Source organism: Perna viridis, chromosome 7 (assembly GCF_037379345.1).
Source record: "Perna viridis isolate PV_CMFRI_1.1 ecotype Kerala chromosome 7, ASM3737934v1, whole genome shotgun sequence".
NCBI classification, from domain to species: domain Eukaryota; kingdom Metazoa; phylum Mollusca; class Bivalvia; order Mytilida; family Mytilidae; genus Perna; species Perna viridis.
In genome coordinates this window covers 4,152,468-4,179,666 of record NC_142451.1, presented here as the reverse complement: position 1 = coordinate 4,179,666, position 27,199 = coordinate 4,152,468, and the positions used below count along the sequence as shown (strand labels likewise).

Sequence of the window (27,199 nt, the reverse complement as noted above, 5' to 3'; positions counted from 1 at the left end):
CTTAACTAACAGACTTTTAGATCATTATAACAATTAATTGTGTACAGTTTGAAGTTTATTGAACAAGCAGTTCTAAGTTATAATAAGACATTTAATTAAAACATAGATGGATGGACGAGCAAACATGACATGTAGTATCATAATGTTTGATGGGTGTATAGAAAGTCCCTGGATTATATTAAGGTAAACTGCATCATAACATATGATATTTGAAAAAATATTTCCATCATTGGGAAGGGCATATCATATGCTTATGACACAGCTGATTATTACTACTAGTTCTGGAATAGCAATCTATTTTCATGTGGATTGCATGTAGGGCTCATTAAAACCACTCAACAATTGGTCAGACAGCAGTTTTCAAAATCAACTTCTTATTTTTTAATAAAATGAAATGACATTGTATTTTAAGATGTGATAAAGGCAAGAAAATACCTGGAGGCCATTGTTTGAATTTAAGAAGGACTAGAATTAATAAGTTAATTAATAATTAATAAGAATTAATAATTTTTTTCATTTCAATATTGTTCTCCATTTTTTCTAATTTTTTTTTAAAATTATAAAATAAAAGAGTTTTTATTGGCACAATACTTACTTCTTTATTTGGATTTTTAACATATTGTTTGATACACAAATCATCCAAGTATCCAAGTTGTTGAAAGTATGTTTACCCCTGTGTTCTTATCCTGCTTTTTGATTAAAATATAGGGCACTAATGGAACAATAAATGATACCCTGCCAAAGAGGGGTGGCAAAATTTTCTAAATACCATTACTCAAAAACTGTACTTTGTATTGGCTGAAAATCAACATTAACCTGTATTTTATACTTCTGAACAACTGTGCAAAGTTTAAAAAAAAATTATTTATCTATTCTCAAAATATCATCTGGAAACCATCAGGTGAAGGACAGATAGATGCATGGACAGAGGAATGGACAGACAAACACCAAAATTTTCAGAGGGTATCTTATACCTTGCCAATCTGTGTCACAAGCTGGGAATAAAAAAACCATAAAATCCAAATATTCCCTACTTCAAATAGTGCTGTATATATAAGAAAGAATATGTAAACACATAGTACTTTATTTCCCTCAAATAATATAAATATACAGATGTATATACAGTTTATGTGTCACAACTAAGCTTTATCCAGTATATAAAACAGTACAATCTGGTAGTACATGTACAATTTGAATTCAAAGTATCTAAAAGGTATATCCATATTCAAATCTCTCTTAGTTTTCAAATTTACTACTGAACTTCAGTGTTTTTGGACTTGGTTGTAATTCACTTTTGTACTAATGAACTTTTCAGTGCTTGTTGATTTTTCACCGTTGTTGAAAGGTCGATGCCAAAATGTTATAACATTGACATAAAAGTTTCACATGAGGTTGAGGCCCAGGGTTGAGGGACATATGCATTTCTTGTTAGGATTAAACTATTCATTTAATAATAAAATCAATGTGATACAATGCTCTTGACATAATTGACAGAAGAACATTGACTTAATGTAACATTCTGGTACACTAATAAATGTGGTAAATACTTGGTGTATCCATCATAATGTAAATATTTTCAGACATTCAAAAGATTTATTTTTTACAAGTACATAAATAAATAACTTCAACAAGAAAAGTAGTATCTTTAAATAAAAAATATATCAACTATAAGATACCAGTACATTAAAAGGCCTCCTTATCTAATTACCAATGTTAAAGCAACAAACACTGACCCCATCATGGCATCAAAGTTTACCACAATAAAAACTCAACAAGCCATGTATTTTGCTTTTACATCAAACTAAAATTTACACACCACAACAACTAAACAAAGACAATGGTATTGAATGTTAACAATAATTACAATATAATGTCTGGTGTCAAAGACAAGAATTTAGTCAAACTTACAGAGTTACATAATGGTGAGCATGTCCAAGAGACAACAACCACATTGGGATCTATATATGATGTATAAAAGCATACCACCTAACAGCTGAATCCGAGCATACAACAAGATTAGAAAACATAAATAAAGGAATAATATGTGTTAACAAACTTAAACAAGGAAAAACTTACAGTATTATATAGAAAAATAACATAAAATAGGTCTGAGAAATTACAATGAAAAAAAAATACAAAGCATTATATATAAATTAAAGGTAAAATTAGAGAAACAGCAAAAACTTTGTGTGACAAAACAACAATGCTCAACTATACACTTAACCAATATATGGCATTACATATATTTTATATACATACCATGGTGTGAATGTGCTTTGAAATTCATAATCACAATAGGAATTAATCATAATATCTAATCCTGATGTGCAAAAAAACAGATGGACAGACAAAACCAAAAATCTAGATTCCCAGTGTTATAAGTGAAATATAAAGTTAACCCATCTAGATAACAAAATATAAACACTAAACCTCTAATTATACAATAAGAAGTAAAGCTTGACCATAGATAAATCTACAACCCTAACACACTGTTCAAAATGTAGTCAAAACTGCCTTGAAGGATCAATTACACATTTAAACAACAATCCACAATGTTGCCTCATAAATGTCTGCTCTATTTCATCTCTATATAAGTTATATCTAGAGGTATAAGTGAATATCTTTCAGATTCTCACTGTCAACAGAAAAAAAACGATTCTCACTGTCAGTTATAGTAACGTTAGAAATCAAATCAACAGAAAAAAAAATGATTCTCACTGTCAGTTATAGTAATGTTAGAAATCAAATCAACAGAAAAAAAAAAGATTCTCACTGTCAGTTATAGTAACGTTAGACATCACATCAACAGAAAAACAATGATTCTCACTGTCAGTTGTAGTAACGTTAGAAATCGAATCAACAGAAAAACAATGATTCTCACTGTCAGTTGTAGTAACGTTAGAAATCACATCAACAGAAAAACAATGATTCTCACTGTCAGTTGTAGTAACGTTAAAAATCAAATCAACAGAAAAAACAATAATAACAACATTATGATTGGTCAGTTAGTTCCTAATAATCTCTGACAACACCTCCAATGGGTAATACTATATCTTTCATAAGCAGGCATTTAAGAATAAGCAAACTTTAAGGCAATTTTTTAATAAGATTACAATATGAAAATACAGTCAAAGCAACTAGAAATGCATACATTCAGTGTTTCCACTAGTAATGTACATGTATAGATTTTTTGTATTCACTAGTAACATAAAGACATCATGCCTTCACTAGAAATGTATAGATTTTGTTTTTTCACTACTAATGTATTGACTTAAGTGTTTGTAATAGTAATGCCACATGTATTTATGATAAAAAGCAACACAAAGAAGAAACAGGATAGTATTGTATTGACTTAAGTGTTTGTAATAGTAATGCCACATGTATTTATGATAAAAAGCAACACAAAGAAGAAACAGGATAGTATTGTATTGACTTAAGTGTTTGTAATAGTAATGCCACATGTATTTATGATAAAAAGCAACACCAAAAAGAAACAGGAACAGAAGTAAATAACATACAATTTCAAAGCACTTAATATAAATTGCACCAAATATTATGTAAAGCTAATTACATTTGTGTCCTCAATTATAATTATAAGCTGCCCGAATGAAGACATACAGTATTTTGTGCCAAACTTCTGGTTGATTCATATAGGCTGCATGACCTGCATCTTTTATTTTGAACAATCTGCTGTTTGGCATTTTACTAAGAATATCTTCCATCTGCTGGCCCAAAGTTGTGTCTTTTTCACCATACACCAAGGCAGCAGGCATCTGCAAAATAAACATTGATTTATAATTCAAAGAAGTCTGTAATGCTTTAAAACATCAATGTTAGATGAATAATATAAAGGAACAGCAAAAAATATATAGTCCATGAGTTGGGAGGGTCCACCACGCACACCCCCCACACTCATCAACTTCATGGTGATTTTTAGATACCTTTATACCTCCTATTACCGAATCAATTTGTCACCAAAAATATTCTCGGATTCTTTTTCCATACAAGCCTATATTTGTATCCCACTGGGTCAAAAAGCCAAGATATTTGTGACTCAATTGTTTGAGCATCTAAAGTTCCTGGAATAGCATGTTTGAACAAAAAAAAACAAATTTAGGTATCATCATGTGGCCAAATGTCTCAGCTTTACAATGGTACCTAGAAAGTTGCAGTGACAATCAGGATTTTGGGGTAAAATGAAAAAAAGTTCTCCAACCCTTCTGAAAAATCGCTTAAATTGATGAGTTTTTGTGACTTTTGTAGACAGAATTTATCAAAAAAAGCGAAAAATGGGATTTTCAATTTTTCTGTATAAAGTTGTATAAATTCAACTCTATAAGTTATTGCTCAACTAAAACATCTCAAATCTGGTATCATTCCATAGATAATTTAATTTTCTACATATATTAACCATGAAAAACTTATTTTCAAGAATTTATTGTTAAAATGTTCAAAATATTACCCCTACCCCTAGAAAACTGGTTTCAATATCAAACAGAATTCTCAAGCATACTGACAGTATAGAACTCGTATTTTAAGCATTCATAATTAAGATAATGATGTACTCAACATATCTGATCAATTCAGTTGCTTATATTTTCATTTTGGGGTAACAAATACTATAAAATCGGAAAAAGGGGAATTTTCAGGTAGGGGCATATTATTTTTATTTTACCCAAAAATTCTAAGTTTTACCGCATCTTTATTGGTGCCATTGTAAAGATGAGACATTTGGCTACATAATGATAGATACATATGTCAGTTCAGTTTGTTTGTAGATAGAGGAAGTTTGTAGAATAAAAAAAACTTTAAAAAATGTATTTTTGCCTCAACGAGGTACAAAAAGTAGCCAAAAAATACAAAAATGCTTCTGTGAAAACCACAACAATTGGTACCCTACTAAAATATAGTACTTTCACAGTAGTTATAATGTCAACATTTAGTGAAAGAGTAATCAAGGGAACCAAGGTTATAGTGGTAATCAAAAGAATATAATCCAGGGACAAAGACCAGACATGGAAAACAGACATACACAACAAAGAACATAAAGTAACTAAAATCATACATACAAAGTAACAAAAGTAAATGAGCAACTCGGACTCCACTAAAAACTGAGAGCATGGACCAGGTGCACCGGTAGGGTAAGCGTCCTCTGTTTTTCTAGAAACACCCGCCCAGTTGCTCATAAAAAGTCAAGTCCGGGGTAGACAAACGAGGAAAGGAAAACTATGACCCGTTGAATACATCAGTTTTCATGGTGCTGATGGATACACCATAACGATCCATAAAACTTCTGTAGTGATGACTTCAATCTTGTAGCAACATAACCCTGTTGCAGAAGCCTATTTGTTAGAGTTCTAGCCGGATACAAAAAGTCTGCGTAGTTTCGGCAAGCTCTGGCATAACGTATGAGTTGTGATATGAACACTCCATACGCAGGAGCCGAAGGGATGTTGCCACAGATGAAAGGAAAGTTGACAATTCTGAATGAAAAGTCATCACATTTGTCGTAAAGTTTGGTCAATAGTCTTCCTTTACCATCATTTCTAAGTGTAGGTCAAGATATGACGCTGACTTCACAGTGTTTGTAGTATCCTTTATCTCAAGTTCTTTTAGGTAGATGCAATGTATCAAATCCCCGAAATTAGTATTGTTTAAAGATAATACGTCATCCATATAGCGGAAACTGAGAGTGAAGGATCTAGCCAAACGATATTCACTCTTTCTGATCAGATCAGCTATAAAGTCAGCCTCATAAGAGTAAAGGAATAGGTCAGCAAGTAAAGGAGCACAATTTGTTCCCATTGGCATGCCAACTGTTTGTTGAAAAACACGTCCACCACACTGGACAAATATGTTGTCGATTAAAAATTCAAGCATTTTGTAAACATCTTCCTCTGTATATTTGGAAGATGATTTGGAATTATTTCTTACAAAGTATGAGGAATCTCTACCAAGAACTATATATTTGTATCTAGGTGTACCATCTTTTTTGGAAAAACAACGATGTATAATGTTTTTAAGTCGGGATTTTAACTGAGTATGGGGAATAGAAGTATACAGTGTTGAAAAATCATAGGTTTTAATGCTATTATGTTCAGATAATAGTCTTGAACTGATTGTCTCCAAAAGATCTTTCGAACTTTTCAGGATCCACACTGAATAAACACCACTACGGGAGTAACAAATGTTGTGGTAGGACTGTAGACCCTCTTTGACAGTTGTGAGTACAGAAGTTAAAAGTTTTGAAAGAAGTTTGGTGGTACATTTTGCAGATCCAGCTATGAAATGTTGTTTGTATAGATTCTTGTGAAGTTTACGAATCCAGTACATAGACGGTAAATCACAATCATCGTCCTTGGTAGAGAGACCAAAAGAGGATAGCACAGATTTATGGTTTTCCACAATCTCTTCTTTGGAGAGAGTGGTAGCAGTGTAGGTCCTATCACTGCTATTATTTTCTACGTCTACCTCTGATAATAAACATTGGATATAAAACGTTTTGCAGACAAAAACAATGTTGTTTTGGGCTTTGTCTGCTGGTGCGACAACATATTTGTCATGTATAGTAGACAATGTTTTTGCTACATCGGGGTCTTTGAAAACTGATGTAGCCTTGGCACTCATTGACCTACTTAACACTTTCATTTGTTTCAAAATTAAAGACCTCACTACCTTTAACCACTCTGACAGAGAATCAATGTCTTCTTGTTCTCATTTTATCCATTTTCTTGCATAGTCCTCGACGGCATCCATAAGAACTTTAAAGTTATAATTCCAATTTATGGAGGGTGGTTCATGGTACTTGGGACCTTTAGAAAGGATATTACGCAAAGATTCGTTTTCGATAATGGTTAAATCTCCCGCAACGATGTGACCAGAAGGACCATATTTGAATGCAGAGGTTTTGCAAGAACAGTCAGGTGGTTTAGCCTTGAAGTCCTCAATATCCAGGTTCTGCAATAGCCTTTTATAATTGAAAATTTTGGATGCGATGGGTGAAGAATAGGAATATGAAATAATTGGTATGGATTTGTCTTTGAAATATGGGGGAATTTTGTTGGTAACGTTTTTGTGATGGAGGATGTTAGCCAAATTAATTGCATCTATACCTTTGTTGACAAACGGTAGTGGAAGAAATGATCGTTTTTCTTCATCTTGACTTTTCACACAAACTGGTTTAAAGAGTCTGTGGAAACCAATATCCAAAATGATGGCAACATGTCTGTATAATGATGACGTGGGGTCAGAAACAGGAGTGTCAAGACTTGTTTTGTAAAGGGAGTGTAGTAGAGTGAGAGGTATAAAATAAAGTTTGGTTCTAATGTGATGAAGTCCAAGAGGTTTTTGTATGAAAGGAAGGAGACCATCTACGGAGAGTATATTAATAAAAAAGTGAGTGTATTAATAAAAAAGCCACCTTTGAGAACCAAAAAAAATGGATAGTTTACAGAGGTCATTGCTGGCAACAATGTTCTTTCAGGTTCAGAAAAAATTGGTTTTACAATATGAAGCTATAATACCGATGGGAAACCTGAAGAGAATTATGTGCGTGTGAAGGTACTTCCATACAACATTCCTGCTGGAGTTGGTTAAAATTGGTCAAGAGATATCTAAGTAATTGGATACAAAGTTAAAATGTTACAGATGACAACAAATAATGGAGGATGGACACCTAATAATGACCTTAACCTGAATTTTTGTTGGTCCTTACTGTGTTGATATAAGAGAGTAAATCACCAAGAGGCTCTGTAAAGATGTACATGCAATTACATTTCAGGAATTTTTGCAAGATTATTATTTTTGCTATAGACCCATAGATACTAAAAACTCCAAGCTCCAAATTTAAAGTCAAGTTCGTATACATGTATCATACCGGTAATTACAGTTTTAGAGAGAATTACTGAAGATTGGCACTAATAAATATCACCAGCTATCCATATTATGCTTCTGAAAGGTTCTGATGGGAAAGTATTGACAGTACAGCTATAGTTTCTTACTTAACATTGGTTTTTAAACTTGCATGAAAAGTAAACATCCCTCACCTTCAAATCTTTTATCCTTTCTCTATTATCTTTTGGAATAACAGGGGCTACAGGGATGTAACCAGAGACTTTCTTATCTACATTATCTGCATCTCTCAATAAAAATGGTAGTGAAAATGTGCCACTCATTGAAGGGCTTATAATAACAGGCTTAGTGAAGTTTATAACTTTAAGCAGTGCTTCTATGAATTTTCCTTTGTCCCCAACTTCTTTCTTTTCACTTTGACCATATTCTGTAATAAGAAACATAAATGCTACAAGAATCACTTCAAATCATAGATCAACATTAAGCCATTATCTTGCTGAAATATGAAGTGTCTGTATCCTGGTTGGAACCATTTGTAAACAGTGTCCTCATGTTATCAGGGTCATAAATTGAAATTACAGTTCATAGAAACATTAAAGCATGTTTCATACAGTGAAATATAGGATCTTATGCCACAACTGGTCATATCCCACTGAATAAGTAAAGCATTTTTGGAAATTTGGTAATTTCATCCAAACTGTGGGCAAAAATGAGCAAATGATATCCTGCAATCCCCTTTTCAAAATCTCTTGATCTACTACATAAGAATCCATATACAAATACATGTACTTACTAGGTAAATCTACAGCTATAGGAGTATATCCCATGGCAGCAATATAATGTAGAGTTTTAATGTCCTCCCAGTTCTTTGATGTGAAAGCTTGTCCATGTAACAACAGAACTCCACCTTTACATTCTACTGTTGGCTTCACTGATCTTGTAAATATATCAAGTTCCTAAAATATATAACAACTTGTTACTACTCTACAAAATATACCCACAGCTTTATATGATAACAACCATTTCCCCCTTTTAGCCCTTTAAATCCAAAACAGGTGGAGTAAAAACCCCCAAAAACTATAGGGCCCTCTACCATGTCCATAGAAACAATGTCCATGTCCCTAGAAACAATGTGTCAAAATTTAAAAAAGATCAGGTAAGATTTACTCACTTGTATAAAAAGTGAGTAAACCTTACTTACTTGTAAATAAAGTCAACATATGTCAATGACAACAACGACAGGGTGATAGCATTTCATGACCAACTTTGTTGCATGGAGTTAAAACGAAGTTATTGACTATCTAAGAACCATAGAAAAAATAATTTATTTTCAATTCAATACATATAAAATAATAATCTGTCATCAGATTACCAAAGCTATATAAATATTTACAACAATAATTGATACATACCATTACTTTATATGTTTTTTGAACTACATTTAATTCCTTCACTTTCTTCTCAATTTCATCAGGAATTTTAACAGTGTCAATATCAACCTTTTTCCAGTCTTCTTTTATAACCTGGGTCTGCATAATAGATTTGGTCACAGAAGTCACTCTTTGTTTAGTAATTTCAACAGCATCAGTTTCCTTTTGCCAACCAATTAAAGGCTTTTTTGCTTCCCTATTCAAAGATCCCAAATCAAACTTCTCTGCACCTTGATTTTTATCATTGAATTTACTGACAACAGTTTCTGATCCTGTGTGGTACTTAAATCCAAGGACTGCTAAGAAAACTAGTCCACAAATGATTGCCAAGGCAGTTTTATTGATATGTATTCCAGGTGGTGTCATCAGTGATCTAGCATAATCTGTAAAGTAATTCAGGGTCAATACTAGCATTTTATTTATCTGATACACAAGACATTAAATAAGTCAAGGAGATTTTGATGTAATCTCACATGTATGTTATCATGGACCTATTCACAACACAACAAATTTCAATAAGAGCTGTCTATATTCTGTAAAATACAGATTTAAAATCAGACCCTTAGAGCTTCTTTAATATAAAGAAATATGAAAAATTAAGAATTTAACATCAGTGAGACAGAAAAATCTCATTTGTATTTACAAGACATCATAACAACATTGTTTTATCTCACCCATGAGATAGGGAAATCTCACATGGTTTAAATATAAGAATACCCTTGTCTCTTTAGTGAGAAAATTTCTTCTGATATAGTGAACCCATGTTTTTAAGACTATATTGAGAGAATATTAAAGCCCTAAAGGGCTGAACACTTCTAACAAAATTTATAAAATATATAGAAATATTGGTGCCTCTTTGGTCTTTATGTTGGGTAAACCTAAAATGTATATACTCTGTATTTGAATAATACATCCTATAGGGAAGAAAATTTAATTATACTGTATTCACAAATTAGTGGTGAGGAAGTTATGACAAAAATACAGAGTAAGGATATTTGCTAAAAATACAACTAGAGGCTCTAAAGAGCCTGAATTGCTCCCCTGGTTTGATAAGCAACATTCTGTTTTTGTAAAAGCAACCATATTTTTTCTTGGATAAAAATTCCTAACACTCATACCTTATGAACAATCATATCAAGTTTCTTTGAATTCTGTCCAGCAATTTCTGAGGAGAAATTTTTTAAAGTAATAACATTAAAAATAGCCAAAAATATGTCAAAGAATGGCAATAACTCCAACATGGCTAAACAGATTTACATGAAAATTTGACCACAGATAGATCTAATCATACTCAACATTTCACCCTAGTCAACACTTGGCTAAACCTAACAGTTTTGGAGATATATGCAAAAACCTTCTGTCTGAGCCTTATGTTCCATTTTTAGTAATGGCAGGCATGTTTTTAAACAGATAAAAAAATCCCCACAACAGTTCTATGCAGAAAACCCTAAGAAACATTCAAACCAAGTTTAGTTTTAATTGATTTGATAGTGTCATAGAAGATTTTTTAAAAATTGAAAGATTTTAGGTTAAAAGTCTTCAACATGATTAGATATATCAGTGGTCAAATTTACATTTTAATCTTTTAAGCTGTGTTAGAGTTATTGCCCTTTTTGTTTTGTTTTTTTTTTTTTGCTATTTTTAATATTTTTGGACAGATGAAAAATATGAACACAACTCTTGTGCAAGATACAATAAGGAACATCTGTCCAAAGTTTCATGTAATTCCACACAGTAGTTTCAGAGAAAAAAACTTAAAAAATTATTAACAGACAACGACGATGACAGACGACTGAGACCAAGTGATGGCAATAGCTCCTATGGCCTTTGGCCAGGTGAGCTAAAATGTATATCTTTTCTCTTAAAAGACTTAACTTTGAAATCTGAATATATTTCTTCTTCCTTTTACTAATGATGATTGAAAAATGTTGTTATTCTCCAATCTTTCATCGTTCAATTGGCACATCAATAATCAAATTCCACCCAATGGTTTTTACAAACACTCTTAGCATAGTAACCTTATTTTTATGGCAAAAGATTAATAAATAGTCAAATAGCAACAGCACAATTCCACACTGATTAATACAAGTGACTTCTCCCTCTAAAACACTCTCCTCAGTGTGAGTAATCATACCTCAATACAAAATAAAACAAAAAAATTGTATTGCTTATTTCTGCAAGCTATTTATTGACAGTTTTGCCTTTGTTAAAAGAATATTTTAACCACAAAAAGTAGAATATTTGCTTCATCACTTTCATCAAAATCGGAATTCTTGATCTTCATTATCTCAAAAATGGACAAATACTGTGATTGTACTTATTTTTGGGGAAAGAAAAATGGGATGGGACACAAGGATAATGGGGTCGACAAATTTTGATTGCCACTGGAAATAGGGGGAGGTGGGTAGGGTCGGGCAATTTAGCCTCCTGTGGCGGAGCCCTATGGTTCCTACTCCGGGAGAATACCACAGTAGGGTTTTTTAACGTGCGAGGAACGTGGCATCTTTCCCAACACGGTGCACCACTATGGTTTGCGGTCAGGTTTCCGTATTATAGCCTGACAACCCCAGCATGTAACATACCAGGAGTACCCCTTTCCACCACCTGGGGCACACAACCCAGTTGCTCTGTGGGCAGAGTGCCCTAGCCCCCGGCTAAGAATCTGAGCAATATTTAGTCACCTTTTACGACAAGCTTAGTGCTGCTGCAGGCCTATTCTTTTGACACCCGGACCTGCAGGGGTCGCTAGGATATTGACTGATATGAGAAAAATGCATATATTGACTAAAACCCTGTAAGAACTTGGATGGGGTTTACTCTTCAGGAAGGTAAAGGCACAAAATCTTATCCTCCTTGGTGGGTATCTTCTCTGATGGTTAGTTATCAGTAGTATGTAATGTCTTCTGGCACACGGAATCTGAGGAGTTTTAATTTATGAGGTCAAATACTCAAGATTATTTGTTGCTATATATTTAACAACTTGAATCAGGACACATAAAAGATGATGTGGTATAAATTTATTTTCATTATATATGCCCTCCTTAATCATATACTATTTACAGTCAACTTTGAAATGAAGTAAATAATTTAAATAATCACCTAGTCAACTCATGCTCTCAGCAATCTCAGTGTGCATGCTGACAGAAAAACATAATATAAAAATCTTAAATAGAGCAACAGTAATTTATATCTTAATTTCTGCAAACAAGGGGTTTTTTTGCCAACCATAATAAATTAACACAATACAATATGTTTAATTCATATCATATGTCACTTAGTTATTATATATAAATTTCACTCTAAATCTTTTTTTTATTATTATTAAAATTAAATAGAAAGGTTATTGTAGACCCAAGGCTGTTAAAGATTTGTAATATTTGGAGAGCTCTTTTATCTTTATATTGCGACAATATTACGAACTATTTTAAAGTCATAAGGAGTACATTTAAACTCCAAGTTTAATTCACACACCGAGTTTAAAAATTCTCTCAAAGTGTATGAAGAGGAAAAACAATATACAGTTATGGAAGAGTGATACTATAAAAATAAAAAAATGCAAGGAATAACAAAATGCTCAACACATATCTGATTTATGCTAGTCTCAAGGACTGCTGTGTCTATAGTGGAAAAAACCATAAGAGTACTTCTTCAGTTAAATACTGATTCTTTTTACTACATTAAACCTTGAATGTTGAATATATTGTTCATATTAGTTTCGGCTGTCCATCAACATTCTTTGTCAACGTTTAAACTCATACAGAATATATGGTAAATGGAAAAAAATGACAATACCGGTAGGAAATAAGTCTCAGGAAAAAAGCCAGAACAAAAAAGTCAAAAATATGCACAAGGTAGAGCAAAGAAATTGTACAGAGTTTTTCATTGTATAAAAAATTGCATGTTCTATTTTGTTATCATTTTGATGAATTTATTTTTTCAAGTAAATAGACTTGTTCTTGCAGTACAATTTATATCCTATCTGATAAAGTTTAAGTTGAATTAATTGAAACAATGCACGAGGCTCAGCCTGTACCCAAAACATGGTTTTAAGCTTTTATTCCTGGAAATTACACATTTAGTTACTATGCTAATTGGTTGTTACAATAGTTTCTGTATTTTTCATTTTACATATCATTAGAAATCTATAGTAACATTCAAATCCATTTATATTTGCATGAAACCAACATAAATCTGTATAAATATTAATCCTGTCAAAGACAATTATCTGGACAAGAAAGGACTGAGTAGAAGTTATGATGAAAGTTAATGGTAACAAATATTGAATTATTCTAACAGATCCAGTAAGATAGCCTGTGAGACTATTTTAATGAATATGGCAAAATAGCTACTTCCTTCTGCAAAAATAAAATTAAAAAAAAACAAAACAGTGATTGCAAAACCTTCTCTAGTAAAATCAATTATTACATGCCTTATTTAAAGTAGACAAACATAATAATAATGATACCAATATTAGTATCACAACTCACTTTTATGAGGCCAAAAAATTTAATATGTCTATTTCCTGCTACCCTACCTACCCTAGTTTTTTTGCCTACTCTAAACATTTTATGCACATTTTTGGCTCAAGCTCTGTTAAAGTCTAGATTTTGTCCTCATTAATTCGTAAAATCTTTATGAAAAATGAATAATAATTTCCCTACCTTCCTACCCCTTTTTTTCTTGCTGGTAGCAGGAAACAATTTTTTTTGCCTAACATGAAATATTATTAGGTAATTTTGATTGGATAGCATTACTAATTCCATCAAACTAGTTGTCCCATATGTGTATGGTAAGATAGTGCCAACTCTCATACATTTCTTGTAGGACTAAAAATCTGGAAGCTTATTTGATGGCATTTTCCTTTGATCTATTGTTCTTTCTCATTGATCTTTATATGAGCATGTATACAACTTATGCCAAAATCTTTAAAAAAAGATAGGCTTTCTTTTTCCTCTTTATCATTTTATTCTAAACATATATTTAGAAAAAAAGCTGCTTCTTGTCTAAACTATTCTTTTCTGCACTTTTATAAACTCAAATTCTCACTTAAACTATGGCTAACTTGTTTTCATGGAATGATAGTGGTAAAATATACGATCCGGACAAACAATATGAATTATATTGGCTTCATTCAAAAGATTCAACGACTGACAGTAATTGGTATTTCAATGTATAATCTGTAAATGACAAAAACAACATTTTATGCAAGTAATCAGAACCTGCAAATCTTGAAAACTTAAAAACAACGCTGGTTTTACTGAGTACTTCGTCGACAAATAAAGCCCGTCGTGTGTTCCGGGGTTTACAATTGCATAGAAAAAAATCATTGTTATTAAGACGATTGACAGGCATGGCAGAAACTGAATTTGGTTCTAAATGGGGTAAATAATTTTGGTCCCAAGTGCTATTATCAACAATGTTATATCAAACTTTAAAAAAAAAATCGACTAAATGAATTTATTTGTAAGCCTACCAATTATACACCTTCCCTTTTCGCATCGCTTGATTTTGCCAAGGGAGATAACTTTACAAAAAGGTTCTATGATACCCCTTGATAATTTCTATACACAGGTAGACAGACAGGCAGACGGAAACATAATTTAAACTCGGTTGTATATAATACAAACGCAAGCTCTGTGTAGCTTTTTACGGACATAAATAATAACAACACATTACACATGCTATACATAATTTCATAAATCAAAGCCAGAAGTCTTCGAAGTGGTTTTTCATCAAGTATTCTTTGCCATTGATTTTAGCTTGCTTTCAACATCCTAAATGGCACGAATGCAACATGCTCAGAAATAGGCAGAATATCCGCTTGAATCTTGGTTTCCTTGATATGATTGCATACTTTTTTGTAACCATAATGACCCAAATGTTTTCAGTCAAAACAACTGCTTACCTGGAATCAGATAAAACAACTTGCAATGGCTATATATAGTTATTGGGGTCCTGTTAATGTTTATAACCTATATAGTCAATAGTATGGGGAATTAATTGTAACTTTAAAGACACAGACCTGTTTGAACATTTACACATAACGTTTATCAAAGAAATTTGATATTAAACGAAATATACGAAATATAAAACAAAGAACACTCAATCAAGCTATTCAAAATCAATATAACTGCTTAAGAGAAAATAATAAACTCTGCTTATATAAAAGTTATATAAATCAAATTGTAGACCTGCTTACATCAATGTATGCAAATTTACAAATCCACAATTTGTAAATTTAGGATACATGTAAGTGCTCCCTCTCTTGCAATTGAGAGAGGACGCTTCCAGAATTTCACCAAAAGTAACCATATTTGCACTTCATGCAATACTTCACAAGTTGAAGATAAAGTTCATTTTTTCATACACTGTCCAGCCTATGAAATACCCTGACAGGTTCTCATCAACAACATAAAAACAAGGACAAAAATTTCTTATCGATAACAGAAAATTACATATTTTTAATATTAAACAATAACTGTTTGATTATCTAAAAGCCTTAATTGAATTTATAAAGAAATGTTTAGCCTTGTCAATTAAATAAAATATTAGTTTAAGGCACTTCCACTGCAGTTTTTTTCAATATGGTTATTATTAGAACTGTCATTTCTTGTATGTGTGGATTTGTGTATTGTGTCATAACCATTTATTGTAAATGGGTTTGAATGAATAAATATTTATTTGTATTTGTATTGTAATGAACCCTATGTTTGAATCGGAAACTGGGTAATATTACATAAATTCAATGTTAACAGGTCATTTCAACTTGTAATGTAAACTTCTCATTCTCATACAAGCAAAAAAAAAAATAGACAAACAAACAAAAAAACGCATACACATTGTATGATAATTTTTAAAAGTGGTACATTTAAGCAATCTTTGGGGTCGCTTATTGACCGGGGAACCAGATTAGGAACCAGATTAAACAACTGGCAACGAATATTCATAGATATCGGGGCCCTGCTAATGAATATGACCTATATAGTTTTGTAATGAGCTTCTGTGTCTGAATCAGAAACTGGGTAATGTTCAGTGTTAGCCGATCATTTCATGTAAACTTCACGTTCGCATACAAGCAAAAAACACACGTGTATGATATTTAATAGGTACATTTTTATTATGTATGAAGCTAGAACTATGACACTATAGTGGTAAACATTACAAGGCACAGATCTGCAGCAGAACGTGGAGTATATATATATAATTGAACAAATCATATGCCATTATAAAGTACTGAAATTACGAGTGCAAGAAGATGCTAACAATATTAGCGTCTTGAAAAGCAGGAGGATAAATATGAACATGAAACATGCAAGCACACAGCAAATAAAAAAAAATATGACCATTTAAACTATAAAAGCACAAAGACACTAAGCATAAGCAAGCGTGCATATAACATTGATTACTTAATCATTCTTTAGATTTCTAACCTTATACACACATCAACCAGCCTTTAGAGGCTTAGGAAGCACTATCAGTTATTGATATCTCAAATTTAACAATGAAATACATAGATAAAAATTCTTACATAATATTACATAAATATGAGGTTTTGTAAAAGCTGATAGTTTCATAAAGATTTATATAATATATAAAACTAGGACTATTAAACAAGTACTGTAAAAATGTGGCCTAAGATCTGCAGGAGCCACATCTGCATGAGTTACCTTCTCAGTTATTGATAAGACTTTAAACTGGTTCAAGTTTGTCTGCTCATAATGCATTTGGCAACTCATTCCAGAGTGTGGCCTAAACATATCAAAAAGAGTGCAAACCAAAAGTTGTTGTTTTCACCTGAGGAATTTCTGTTACATTTTCTTTTCTAAAACAATAATTTGATTGTTTAAATTAAGTCATTTAAATATACAGGAGACTGTGTAGAATTTTGGAAACTTCAATTGCCATTGTCTGTAGTCTTTGAATAAGAGTTGATAAACAAGTTTTAGATACTAGATTTTCATATGATGCAGGGTAATTTTCATAATGAAACTGAAGGCCCACTCTTTAATTTTTTCCTTTCTTTTTCTTTTTCCCACAAAAATGCCAAACAATAGGACAATGATTAAAATTAGACATGATGAGAGAATAATAGATAGTTAACCTCCCCAGTTTTGATTATGGTTATCTATACGTTTCAGTACATGTAGCTGCCTTGTCACCTTTTTACAAATATTTGAAATATGGCTATCAAATTTATATTAAATTTGTAATCTATTGTCACCCTCAGTAGTCTAATTTCTTCTTCACAATGATCCCTCCCAATGGCAATATAGCCTGAAATTTCTCTGGATTAGCTTTCATACTACTTTTAGAGAACCAGTTTATCAATACTGAGAGTGTTAACTAATCTGTTGAGGTCATTTTCTGATTGTTACAAAGTATTATCATCTGCATAATTATAAAGAGTAAAAGAGTACTTTCCTTGACACAGTTAAAATATCATTGAAAATACATTAAATAGAATAGGGTCTAGAATAGAACCCTGTGGGATGCCTTTATAAATTATCTGCCAGGTGCTTAAATTCATTCCAACATTAACAGATCACTGTCTGTCAGATAAATAATTATTCATGAGGTTAAACGCTTTTTCTGATAGACCATACACCTTTAATTTCAATAATTATAAGTTGTGAGGTAGGCAGTCAAAAGCCTTCAAGAGGTCCATAACCACAGCTGTTACATATACATTTTGGTCAACTGCCTTTTTCCAGTCCTCTTATTATTTTAAGTAGAGCTGTATAACAGCTGTATCTCGGTCTAAATGCTGATAGAAAAGAGTGAAATATTTTATCAAAATATTCAATAAGTTGCTGATATATGGCCTGCTCAAAGAACTTTGACACCATTAGCAGAGTACTTATTGGCCTGTAATTGCCTACCTCCAGCTAGTTGTTCTTTTTGTGCTAAGGAACAGCCTGGGCTGCTTTCAAAATGCAAGCTGCATAAACATATATAAGCAGTCTTTGCATTGTGTAGGCTATTTTTAAATTGATATTCTCTTTTGTGAACCTCCAAGCACATTAAAATCTAGGAGGTGTAGCAAGTTGGCACTCAGTAAATGCTTTCAGTTAAGATGTGTAGAACTTAGTCATTTTGATTCTGTTCCGGCTTATTTTGTATTTGTGCTAGTATATAAAAACATATACATTTGTACTTTTTATTTGAATTTGTACATATTTGTATTGAAAGCTGTTTATTTTAAAATGAATTATATATATTGAAATAAAAAGGTACTTGTGTACAGTTTAAGTATTATTACACACGGTCTTAGGGAATCATAATATTCACAATAGTGCAAGAATATATCTTTCAATTCTATGCTAATCTCCAAATGTAAAGATCTTATTCCTGAATCATCAACAGCCTCACTTGAAATGACTGTTAATGAGTGTAACATTCATTTCAAATGAAGAATTTCTAGTAAGTAAATGCCAAGATAAAAGATTTGGAACATTCCAGTATATTGATGAGGGGAATTCAATGACATTTAGATTGGGAGTAGCCTTTCGAATAAGATGTTAGTTTCATTGACAGGTGTGTCAAACATAAATTTTCTCAGGAAGAGGCAAAGTCAGTATAGTGAAATTTAATTACTTAGTGGCTAGAATTCAACAACTTTTCTTGGGATTGATTTGAATTGTGTGTTAGTTTACAGCTTATAAAATAGGAAAAATTTGCCAATTTTTTTCATCTTTTTTAGGCAATTTTATGATGAATGCAGGTATGTGAGCTGTAGTGTGTGGTAATAATGCTCTAGCAACATTTTTATTAAGTGCTGAGCTTTTAAGTCTTAATGGCATAAAATATTTGCTTTGATCATTCAACTAATTTAAAAAGTTTTTCATGTGAGTTACAATGTAAGTATTTAATGGCTTATTAACTATGCTGTATAGTAGACAAGATGAAGTTTCTGCCTTTTTAATTTTTTTCATTACAAATTACACCAGTATTACATGTCTGTGGACATGCTCTGGCCTGTCAAGGTTGTGCAGTTTCTGTTAGAGCAACATCCACAATACATAATTATGTTCTCAAAAAATGTCAGCCGAACTAATTTTTCACAGCTTATTTTTGGATTTTAAGTTATAAGGCCAAAAATAGGGTACTTGTAGGTAGGTAGGGATACTGTTTTATTTTTCCAAAACATTTTACTTTGAGTTAATGAGACAACAATCTAGACATTAACAGTGCTTGAGCCAAAATAGCCATAAATGTTAAGGGTAGGGGTAAAAAACTAGGGTAGGTAGGGTAGCAGGAAACAGCCATATTATTTTTTTTGGCCTTATCTTGAATTAACAAAACGGTGATTTCAGGTGCAGAAAGGTTTCACATTGAAAACAGGTAGCAATCTAAATGTACATGTTGTATTTGAAATACTGTAAATTATGTTTTGTTATTGTTTCATTCTCAACTTACTTGATCTAAACCCTTTCATCATTTGCTGAACATAGGTTTTTGTGAAGGTTTTCCATTTTTGTCAGTCCTAGTTGAGCTTGTCGATCTGACCCAAAGCCTTGCCATGTTGTTTTCTCTCCTGATCTGTCGATCTTTTCCAGGAATTTTAGGTCTTCCTTCATTTCATTGTCTTTGTGGATTCCATCTTGAGGCTTGGTTTACAATCTTAGAGTTTGCCCTATCCAAATCCACTATCTATTTCTAATTTGTAATTCCATTTGAAGCTGGTTTGCCTTGTACCATAATTCCAGAATTCTTCATTAATCACCATTTATTCTTATGCATTATTAAATTGTTTGTATTTAACAGTTTCTGTTTATTTCAGCCTTACGCTGACGGTGCACCTGGTCCATGCTCCCAGTTTTTAGTGCAGTCCGAGTTGCTCATTTGCTTTTGTTACTTTGTATGTATGATTTTAGTTACTTCATATTCTTTGTTGTGTATGTCTGTTTTCCATGTCTGGTCTTTGTCCCTGGATTGCATTTTTTTGATTACCCCTATAACCTTTGTTCCTTTGATTACTCTTTCATGATATACATACAATAAATCCAAAATGAAATTTTCATGAGCTTTAAGCAACATTTGCTTTCTGTCTTCACATGTATGTGTGAAATAGTGAAGTATGGATGGCTTAGGGTGTGCATTATGGAGGAATTATTTGCATGTATATGTGTTTTATAGTGAAGGATGTCTTTCTTAAAATATTACATGTACATTAATCTGAAATTGTAAAATTAAACCTTACTGTTTTTCTTTCAAATTTTCTTCAGAAAAATCAGATATAGATGTCGAAAATCATGAATTTAAAGTGCCTGTTAAAGAGCTTAGCCGAGCTGAACACATTCCTGATTGGGAAAAATCTATAGTAAGTATTGGATTAAATGCAAATTTTCAGTTCAAAACTTTCTGTATCATAATATCCATTTGGTTTTTTTTATTGTTCAGTAGTTGAGGAATTAGTCAGTAAGGGCTGATAATTTGGGATTTTGCTAACTTGGAATCAGCTGTATTGAATTTCATTAATGTTGGTTGGCAGATGTCTTTGATTAACCGATATTGAAAATTAAATTTTGGAAACAAACATGAAAGTCCCTTTTATATGGTACACAGTTGACAGAGATGAGAATCAAATGTTTTCAATTCACATTTCATAGTTCAGGTCATTGTTTCAGGCATACAGAGATTTGGTTGGATTTATCTTAGCAGTTAATGAGACTATCAAAGGGAAGAAAATAAGTGAAAGCTTTCATTTGTCTGAGGTACATGTACTGCTGATATAGGAGTATTATAAATATATAAAATACAGGTTAATTTTTCTTTAATACTGTAATATTGTCTATTTTCAACTCGTGGCCAAACCTTTATAGCACTTAAGTGATTGCTTGTTACCCAGTGCTAGTCACAATTTTATTTTAAAGAAATAGACAGATAACTGTGAATATAGTTATTACAGTTTAATGACATTACATACTTTTGTAAGTTCTTTGCTGGACTGTTTTCATTGTCAACAGCTTCACTTAAATCTTTCTTTTTATACAGCATAAATGACATTTAGTTATCAGGTAATGTATGACTTTTTTAAAACTAGATTGAAGATGTGCAGTGAGGGATTACTGATAGATCAACAACACCAATTTTCTGTTTATGAATGAATACATTTATTTACTAATTTGAGACTAGTGAATTGACCTAGTTTTCTCTTTATTTACTGTCAGCAATATTTATACTTTAGTCACCTAATTTTATGCAGCAATTGATTTAATTAATTTCAGACAGTACAGAAACTATCTAGTTTTCTTGACAAATTGCTGTTATGGGTGGATGAGATACCTCCTATAGACCAACCACAGAGATTTGGAAACAAGGCATTCAAAGATTTCTTCAAGAAATTAAAGGATGTATGTCTTGATTTTGAGATGAAGTATTAAGTTCAGGGGTTCGAATTGGCACTAGCCTACAGTCCTGGACCCTCAGTGTCTGTTGCAGGACCACTGAAATTTCAATTACCTTGGTCTTGGACCTGTCATACTGCACATCAGTCTGATTAAAATCAGCTGTTAGGATATGCTACACTGCCTTACGCTCCCTAACTTAGGAAGCATAATGCAGTGTAGCGTATCCTAACAACTGATTTTAATCAGATTGACTGCACATCTCCTCTTAATGAGGACCTTTCACTTTCATCTAGTGGTCCTTTCATTTAAGATGAAAAAAAGTCCACAAATTTGAACCCTTGTGTTATAAGTCACCAAGCTTAGTAAATACTGGTATGCTTTGCAGGTATTTCAGTTCTTATGTCATTTCTGATAAATAGATATATCAAACCTGTTAATTTTTGCAATTGCTAATTTCCTATAACTATGTTAAATGTCTGACCATATTTCATATGATTTTTCATGATTTAGAATAAGATATCTGTGTCTAATAATATGAGAAATGATTTTTTTCTGTTTATCATTATGCTATTTATTTTCCCCTGAGAGTTACCATTATACATGTACATGTATATATCTAGAATAAAACTATCTGTAAAAGGTTTAATGGCTTAAGTGTGACACTTAAGTTGTTTTTTCAAATAAGTTTTATTTATTTTTATCCATTTTTTCTCCTGACTAGAAAGGCTTGTATAATGGTAACATTGAAGAAGGCATAATATTATGAGATAATGTGTGTATTAAGTTTTTTTCTGCTCATATGTTAATTTACAGAATGCAGAGGAAGAAATAAAGGCTGTTCTAGATGAAAAATTTCATAAGGCAGTACCTGAAGTGTCTGTATACCTAGTTGAGAGTTTTGGAAATGACACTAGGATTGATTATGGTACAGGTAAGTTGGATTTTACATAATGAATGAAGTGATATATGTAGGTATTGTTCATCATCTGTTGGTCATTGCCTGTTATTGTAATTTTTTTTCAAAATTCTCCTCCTGTGAAACCACTAAGCAGATGAACTTTGGCCAAACATCATTAATATGTTTGTTTTGAAAGATGTGTTGATTTTACCAATTTGGCAACAAACTTGGCCATCATGTCTATTTGTAGAACAAAGGGGTCAAATGTTCCATATAAAAAACTAAGAGAAAACGACTGAGAGAAAATATATCTGACATTTCTTTGACCTGAAGAGCTTTAAAGTCTCAGTTGGGTCAAAGTTGTAGGATGACTCCTTATTATTATTAGAGTTACTGCCCTTGAAAGGCAAAAAAAAAAATGATTTTTGTCAATTTTTAGCTCAATTTTTTAAAACAGTAACAGATAAAAGAAACAAAAGTTCAAAGTTGTAGGATAACTAGATATTATAGTTATAGGCTTTGATAGGCAAAACATGACATTTAGTGTCTAGTCATATCTTGTAAATCATTACAGAATGAATCTATATACCTGTATTGACTTCCCTGTTTGCAGGAGACCTAAAAGGGTAGTCAAGGACAATAAAAACCCTCAGTTGGTCATAAAATATCCAATAGTTTTCCATGATGTTGGTTGGGTTTCTGTAAATGACTTCAAAGTTCTGTATGATCAAATAATATAGCTACAAAATTTCTTGCTCTAACGGATTCAGCATGATACCAAATACTTTATGAAGGGCCCATAACTCTGAAAATTGCACCGAAAAGTATATAAAAATTACCAGCAATCATTGGCTTAAGTATATCTCCATGTGCAGATTCATTTTCAAAAACAGAAACAAATATATAACAAAGAGAAACCAGAACATATTTTTTGCAGTGTATCTTTGTTTTTATTTGACCTGCCTGGTTTCTAAAATTAGCAAATCAATACATGTATTATATTTTCCATTTCTTTGTAGGCCATGAACTAGCTTTTGTTGCCTTTCTGTGTTGCCTGTTCAAAATAGGAGCATTAACACATGAAGATGCCACACCGGTAGCTTTAAATATATTCGAGAAGTAGGTGTGTCTGATGATCTTGAAATATCCTCTCATGACAACATATATACAGTACCTGAACCAATCCATGCAACAAAAATTGCAAACGGTCATCGATTACCGATCAGTTCCTGGTCAGTCATCTATCCATCAAATCAATCATTAAATCGGTGATCACATCACGTGACTACAGCGTGGTCAGTGTATTTTACGGTTTTTGTTTGTTTTTTTTTTGTGTCAATTTTACACATATTTACATAATGTAATAGATTTAAACATCAATTTCTACTTTTATTTTACATTTCTTTTATTCTAAACTGACCTCACGTCATATTACACAACAAAACTGCAATCAGATTGGTCACCGGTCATCGGTCATAGATTCGACAGAGATCAATCAGTCAACAGTCATTGATCCATCAGAGATCAATCAGTTAACGGTCATCGATCCGTCAAATCATTGCGCTGATCGGTTCAAGGACTGTAGCTTGATGTATATGATTGTCATATATTACTCATATAGGTAAATTCATACCTGTATATGAAGCACACAATAATAAACATATGATAAATATATAAATATCTTGTGATTCCAATATGTAAATATTGATCTGCAATGTGGTAATTATGTAATGTCTTGTTCATATTTTAATCAAATGTTTTGCTACATATGTTCTTAATGTGTAACACTTTTGGCTGCGATATGAATATTTACTAATACTTTATAAGTTTACTATTGACATTTGCCATGAACTAAATGATTAATATCCATTATTTAAGCTCTTTATGTAGTTTATTTATATGCTTTTTTTAAACTTCTTCCTTTTCCAAACTTTAAATCAAAATATCTATTTAAAAAAATTCATAAATATGTCAATCTTTAACAATTTTCATAATTTATCTATTTTATTAAGTTCACTACATTGTGTATGTAGATCCTCTTAGTTTCATTTTGAGGCTATGAGTTTGGATTTTTGATATATTTTGATCATCCCACTGCTTATGCTTCAGTATTTTTTTTTTGAAAATGTTATATTTTATTCAAATTTATATAAGAAAAGAATTATGACAAAAAAGATTAACTACTTCTGATGAGAAAGAATAACCGTTAGTAACAAATGATTGCATATATGTAGAACATTGTAATGTCTCATTGAGAATTGAATTCTTTGTTTGATTGAATAACTACAATAATCACATTCATTGAATACACATGATTAGAACTACCTGATTTATTATTGCTTCAGATACCTCAAGTTAGTACGGAAGTTACAGGTCACTTACAGAATGGAGCCTGCTGGAAGCCAGGGAGTTTGGAGTCTAGATGATTTCCAGTTTATTTCTTTTATATGGGGGAGCTCGCAACTCATTGGTAACTGTTTTGAATATTTAAATTTAGACGGTATCTGTTTTGTTAATTGTACAAAAATGGTTTGTTTTAGTATTTTTATATGTAAAAAAAAATTGTAGTTGTATTATGTAATGGCAATATCTTAAACTATGTAAACATTGGCAAAAATGTATTTGTGATATTGATATATTTCTAAACTCATATTTAATAGAAGATTAGTTTATATTCATGTACAACCTTCTGCAACATTACAAATTTTACTATTCAAATATTATTTTTGTGTTGAAATTCAGGTCACAAAAGAATATTGCCCAAGTCCTTTGTGAGACCAGAAATAGTAGAGGGATTTTCTAAAGACTATATGTTCTTAGGCTGTATTGGATATATAAACCAGGTAACATAAGCAATATATAGAACAGGAACATGAATTCATTTCTTTTCATTTAAGTTTCCTTTTGATATATAAATACATAAAAAGTTACTCCATGCAAGTATTTAAATAATAGAAACAAAAAACAAAAATCCATTGTAAAACTTTATATACCATTACATTCAACCCACAATTCTGTGATATTTATTGATGCACAAAAAGAATAGTCAACAGCAATAAGACATAGCAATAATGTACAGTTACAGACAAGGGAGATAATCGTAATATCAAGATAACCTCAGGTGGGATATCAACAACTAAATGACTTAAAAAGTAACACATATACAAATGTTTTTGGAAGTACAGTTAATAAAATTATCCGCTGTTAAAGCCTAAAAGGGGGGTTTAAAATTTACTTATCATTTCTTTGTTAGTCCATTCTGATTTCACAGCGCTATCAGAAAATTGATAAAGTGGAGACAGAAGTTTGGTTGTTTGAATTTAGCACATGTATCAGAATGGGTACTAATAGAGTATTTTCTTATTTTTGGATCTCTGATTTGTTGGTGATGGAATGTCATTTTAGTTTGCAAAGCATTGCTAGTTTGTCCAATATAGTCCTCTTTACATCCACTACAAGGCAAAACATAAGTCTATTTTGAACATTTTGCCATCCCATACTTTTCACCATCACATGGAAGGTATCATTTTGTTCCAATAATGCCCAATTTTTTAAAGTACATGTATTGCTATATATTACTGTAATTTCTCTTGTAAAATCAAGGACAGACTTATAATTTATATTGTTTGTTGATATCAGGTAAAGACTGGTCCTTTTGCAGAACATTCTAACCAGTTGTGGAACATAAGTGGTGTACCTAACTGGGAGAAAGTTAACTCAGGACTGGTGAAGATGTACAAAGCTGAGGTACTGTATAAAGATAAATTGTCTCATCAATTATCAACGATTATTAAGAGTAGATCACAAAATTTAAATCCTCGTGCAGTTTTAAATTTCCAATATATATAACTTAATAAGCTGTAATGTATACCAATTAAGGTATTCAAATTAAAAGAAAGATGATTACCTAGAAAAAATGTATCAGTACTTTCCAGGGGTGAAATTGAAATTAAGGTCTATAAAAATAAACAGACCCCATTAAGTGTATTAATTAACTTAGATTATGCTTTAGAAATAAAACTTAGTATTTTATGTAATTCATTATGAGGTATAGTAGAATATATTTTACAAACAGTAAAAAGGAATTTATATATTCTTGACCTTATCCTCTCCAGGTTTTAGCCAAATGGCCAGTTATACAACATTTCCTGTTTGGAAGCTTGTTACCATACACTCCAGCTGAATGAAGGAGACTTGTACAGTTAGGGAAGCAATATTCTGTTACCTCTCCATGTTAGAAATATTTCTATGATTATCAACATGATGTGAACTTACGTATCAACACTGTACATTCTGTGAGATGCTGAAGATTCTGCTGTTGTGAACTTTTATATGATGTAAATGTTTATTTGATAACGTTATCCTTAGATGACATTGTCATTGAACATAGTACACAGAAGAAATGTGTTGATTGACTTCATTTTTGTTTTCTGGCTTTTCTTGTATAATTACTTCAATTTACAGACATCTTTAAACATTAAAGCATGTGTTGTTTCATACAACTGGGGGAATTTGAAATACAGCCATATTTTTCTTTTTTTTAATTTACATAGACTTGTATTATATTTTGCTGTCTGTTTCAGTTCAGCCCTGATCCTATTTTTCAATATAACATCATATTTTTGAAATCAAGAATAAAAAAACAGCATATGTGGTTTTAACCATTTCAA

The 27,199-nt window shown here is 31.8% G+C and overlaps 2 protein-coding genes across 5 annotated transcripts; one reads left to right on the top strand and one right to left on the bottom strand.

Moving 5' to 3' along the window:
* Positions 1–1,068: 1,068 nt before the first annotated feature.
* On the bottom strand, positions 1,069–14,587 carry LOC148611016 (putative protein-lysine deacylase ABHD14B). 3 transcript variants are annotated; one of them, XM_088591063.1, is made up of 6 exons: positions 14,501–14,587; positions 9,264–9,664; positions 8,645–8,807; positions 8,046–8,278; positions 3,572–3,773; positions 1,069–2,635 (listed from the first exon to the last, which is right to left on the bottom strand). In XM_088591063.1, exons 2-5 carry the CDS (start codon positions 9,645–9,647, stop codon positions 3,582–3,584), a joined length of 972 nt encoding a protein of 323 aa, XP_088447189.1. In that variant the 5' UTR covers positions 9,648–9,664; positions 14,501–14,587; the 3' UTR covers positions 1,069–2,635; positions 3,572–3,581. The 3 variants fall into 3 exon arrangements, with proteins under 3 accessions (XP_088447189.1, XP_088447187.1, XP_088447188.1); XM_088591061.1 differs by having other exon boundaries at positions 1,069–3,773; XM_088591062.1 differs by lacking the exon at positions 14,501–14,587 and adding an exon at positions 14,328–14,440 and having other exon boundaries at positions 1,069–3,773.
* On the top strand, positions 14,552–27,199 carry LOC148611015 (serine/threonine-protein phosphatase 2A activator-like). Of its 2 annotated transcripts, XM_088591058.1 has the most exons (11): positions 14,600–14,662; positions 18,982–19,002; positions 20,507–20,601; positions 20,909–20,995; positions 21,509–21,634; positions 22,445–22,562; positions 23,549–23,648; positions 24,875–24,999; positions 25,272–25,372; positions 26,169–26,276; positions 26,645–27,199. In XM_088591058.1, the coding sequence occupies exons 1-11, from the start codon at positions 14,632–14,634 to the stop codon at positions 26,714–26,716; spliced, it is 984 nt and encodes a 327-aa protein (XP_088447184.1). In that variant the 5' UTR covers positions 14,600–14,631; the 3' UTR covers positions 26,717–27,199. The 2 variants fall into 2 exon arrangements, with proteins under 2 accessions (XP_088447185.1, XP_088447184.1); XM_088591059.1 differs by lacking the exon at positions 18,982–19,002 and having other exon boundaries at positions 14,552–14,662.

Bases quoted from the DNA above. Each gene is read 5' to 3' on its own strand.
- LOC148611016 (XM_088591061.1), bottom strand. From the start codon at position 9,647: ATGACACCACCTGGAATACATATCAATAAAACTGCCTTGGCAATCATT. The intron at 8,808-9,263 runs GTATGTATCAAT...TATATATTTTAG, and splicing joins AAAAAACATATAAAGTAATG to GAACTTGATATATTTACAAG. The intron at 3,774-8,045 runs GTGAGGGATGTT...TTTATTTTGCAG, and splicing joins AAAGGATAAAAGATTTGAAG to ATGCCTGCTGCCTTGGTGTA.
- LOC148611015 (XM_088591058.1), top strand. From the start codon at position 14,632: ATGGCAGAAACTGAATTTGGTTCTAAATGGG. The intron at 20,996-21,508 runs GTACATGTACTG...AATTAATTTCAG, and splicing joins AAAGCTTTCATTTGTCTGAG to ACAGTACAGAAACTATCTAG. The intron at 22,563-23,548 runs GTAAGTTGGATT...ATTTCTTTGTAG, and splicing joins TAGGATTGATTATGGTACAG to GCCATGAACTAGCTTTTGTT.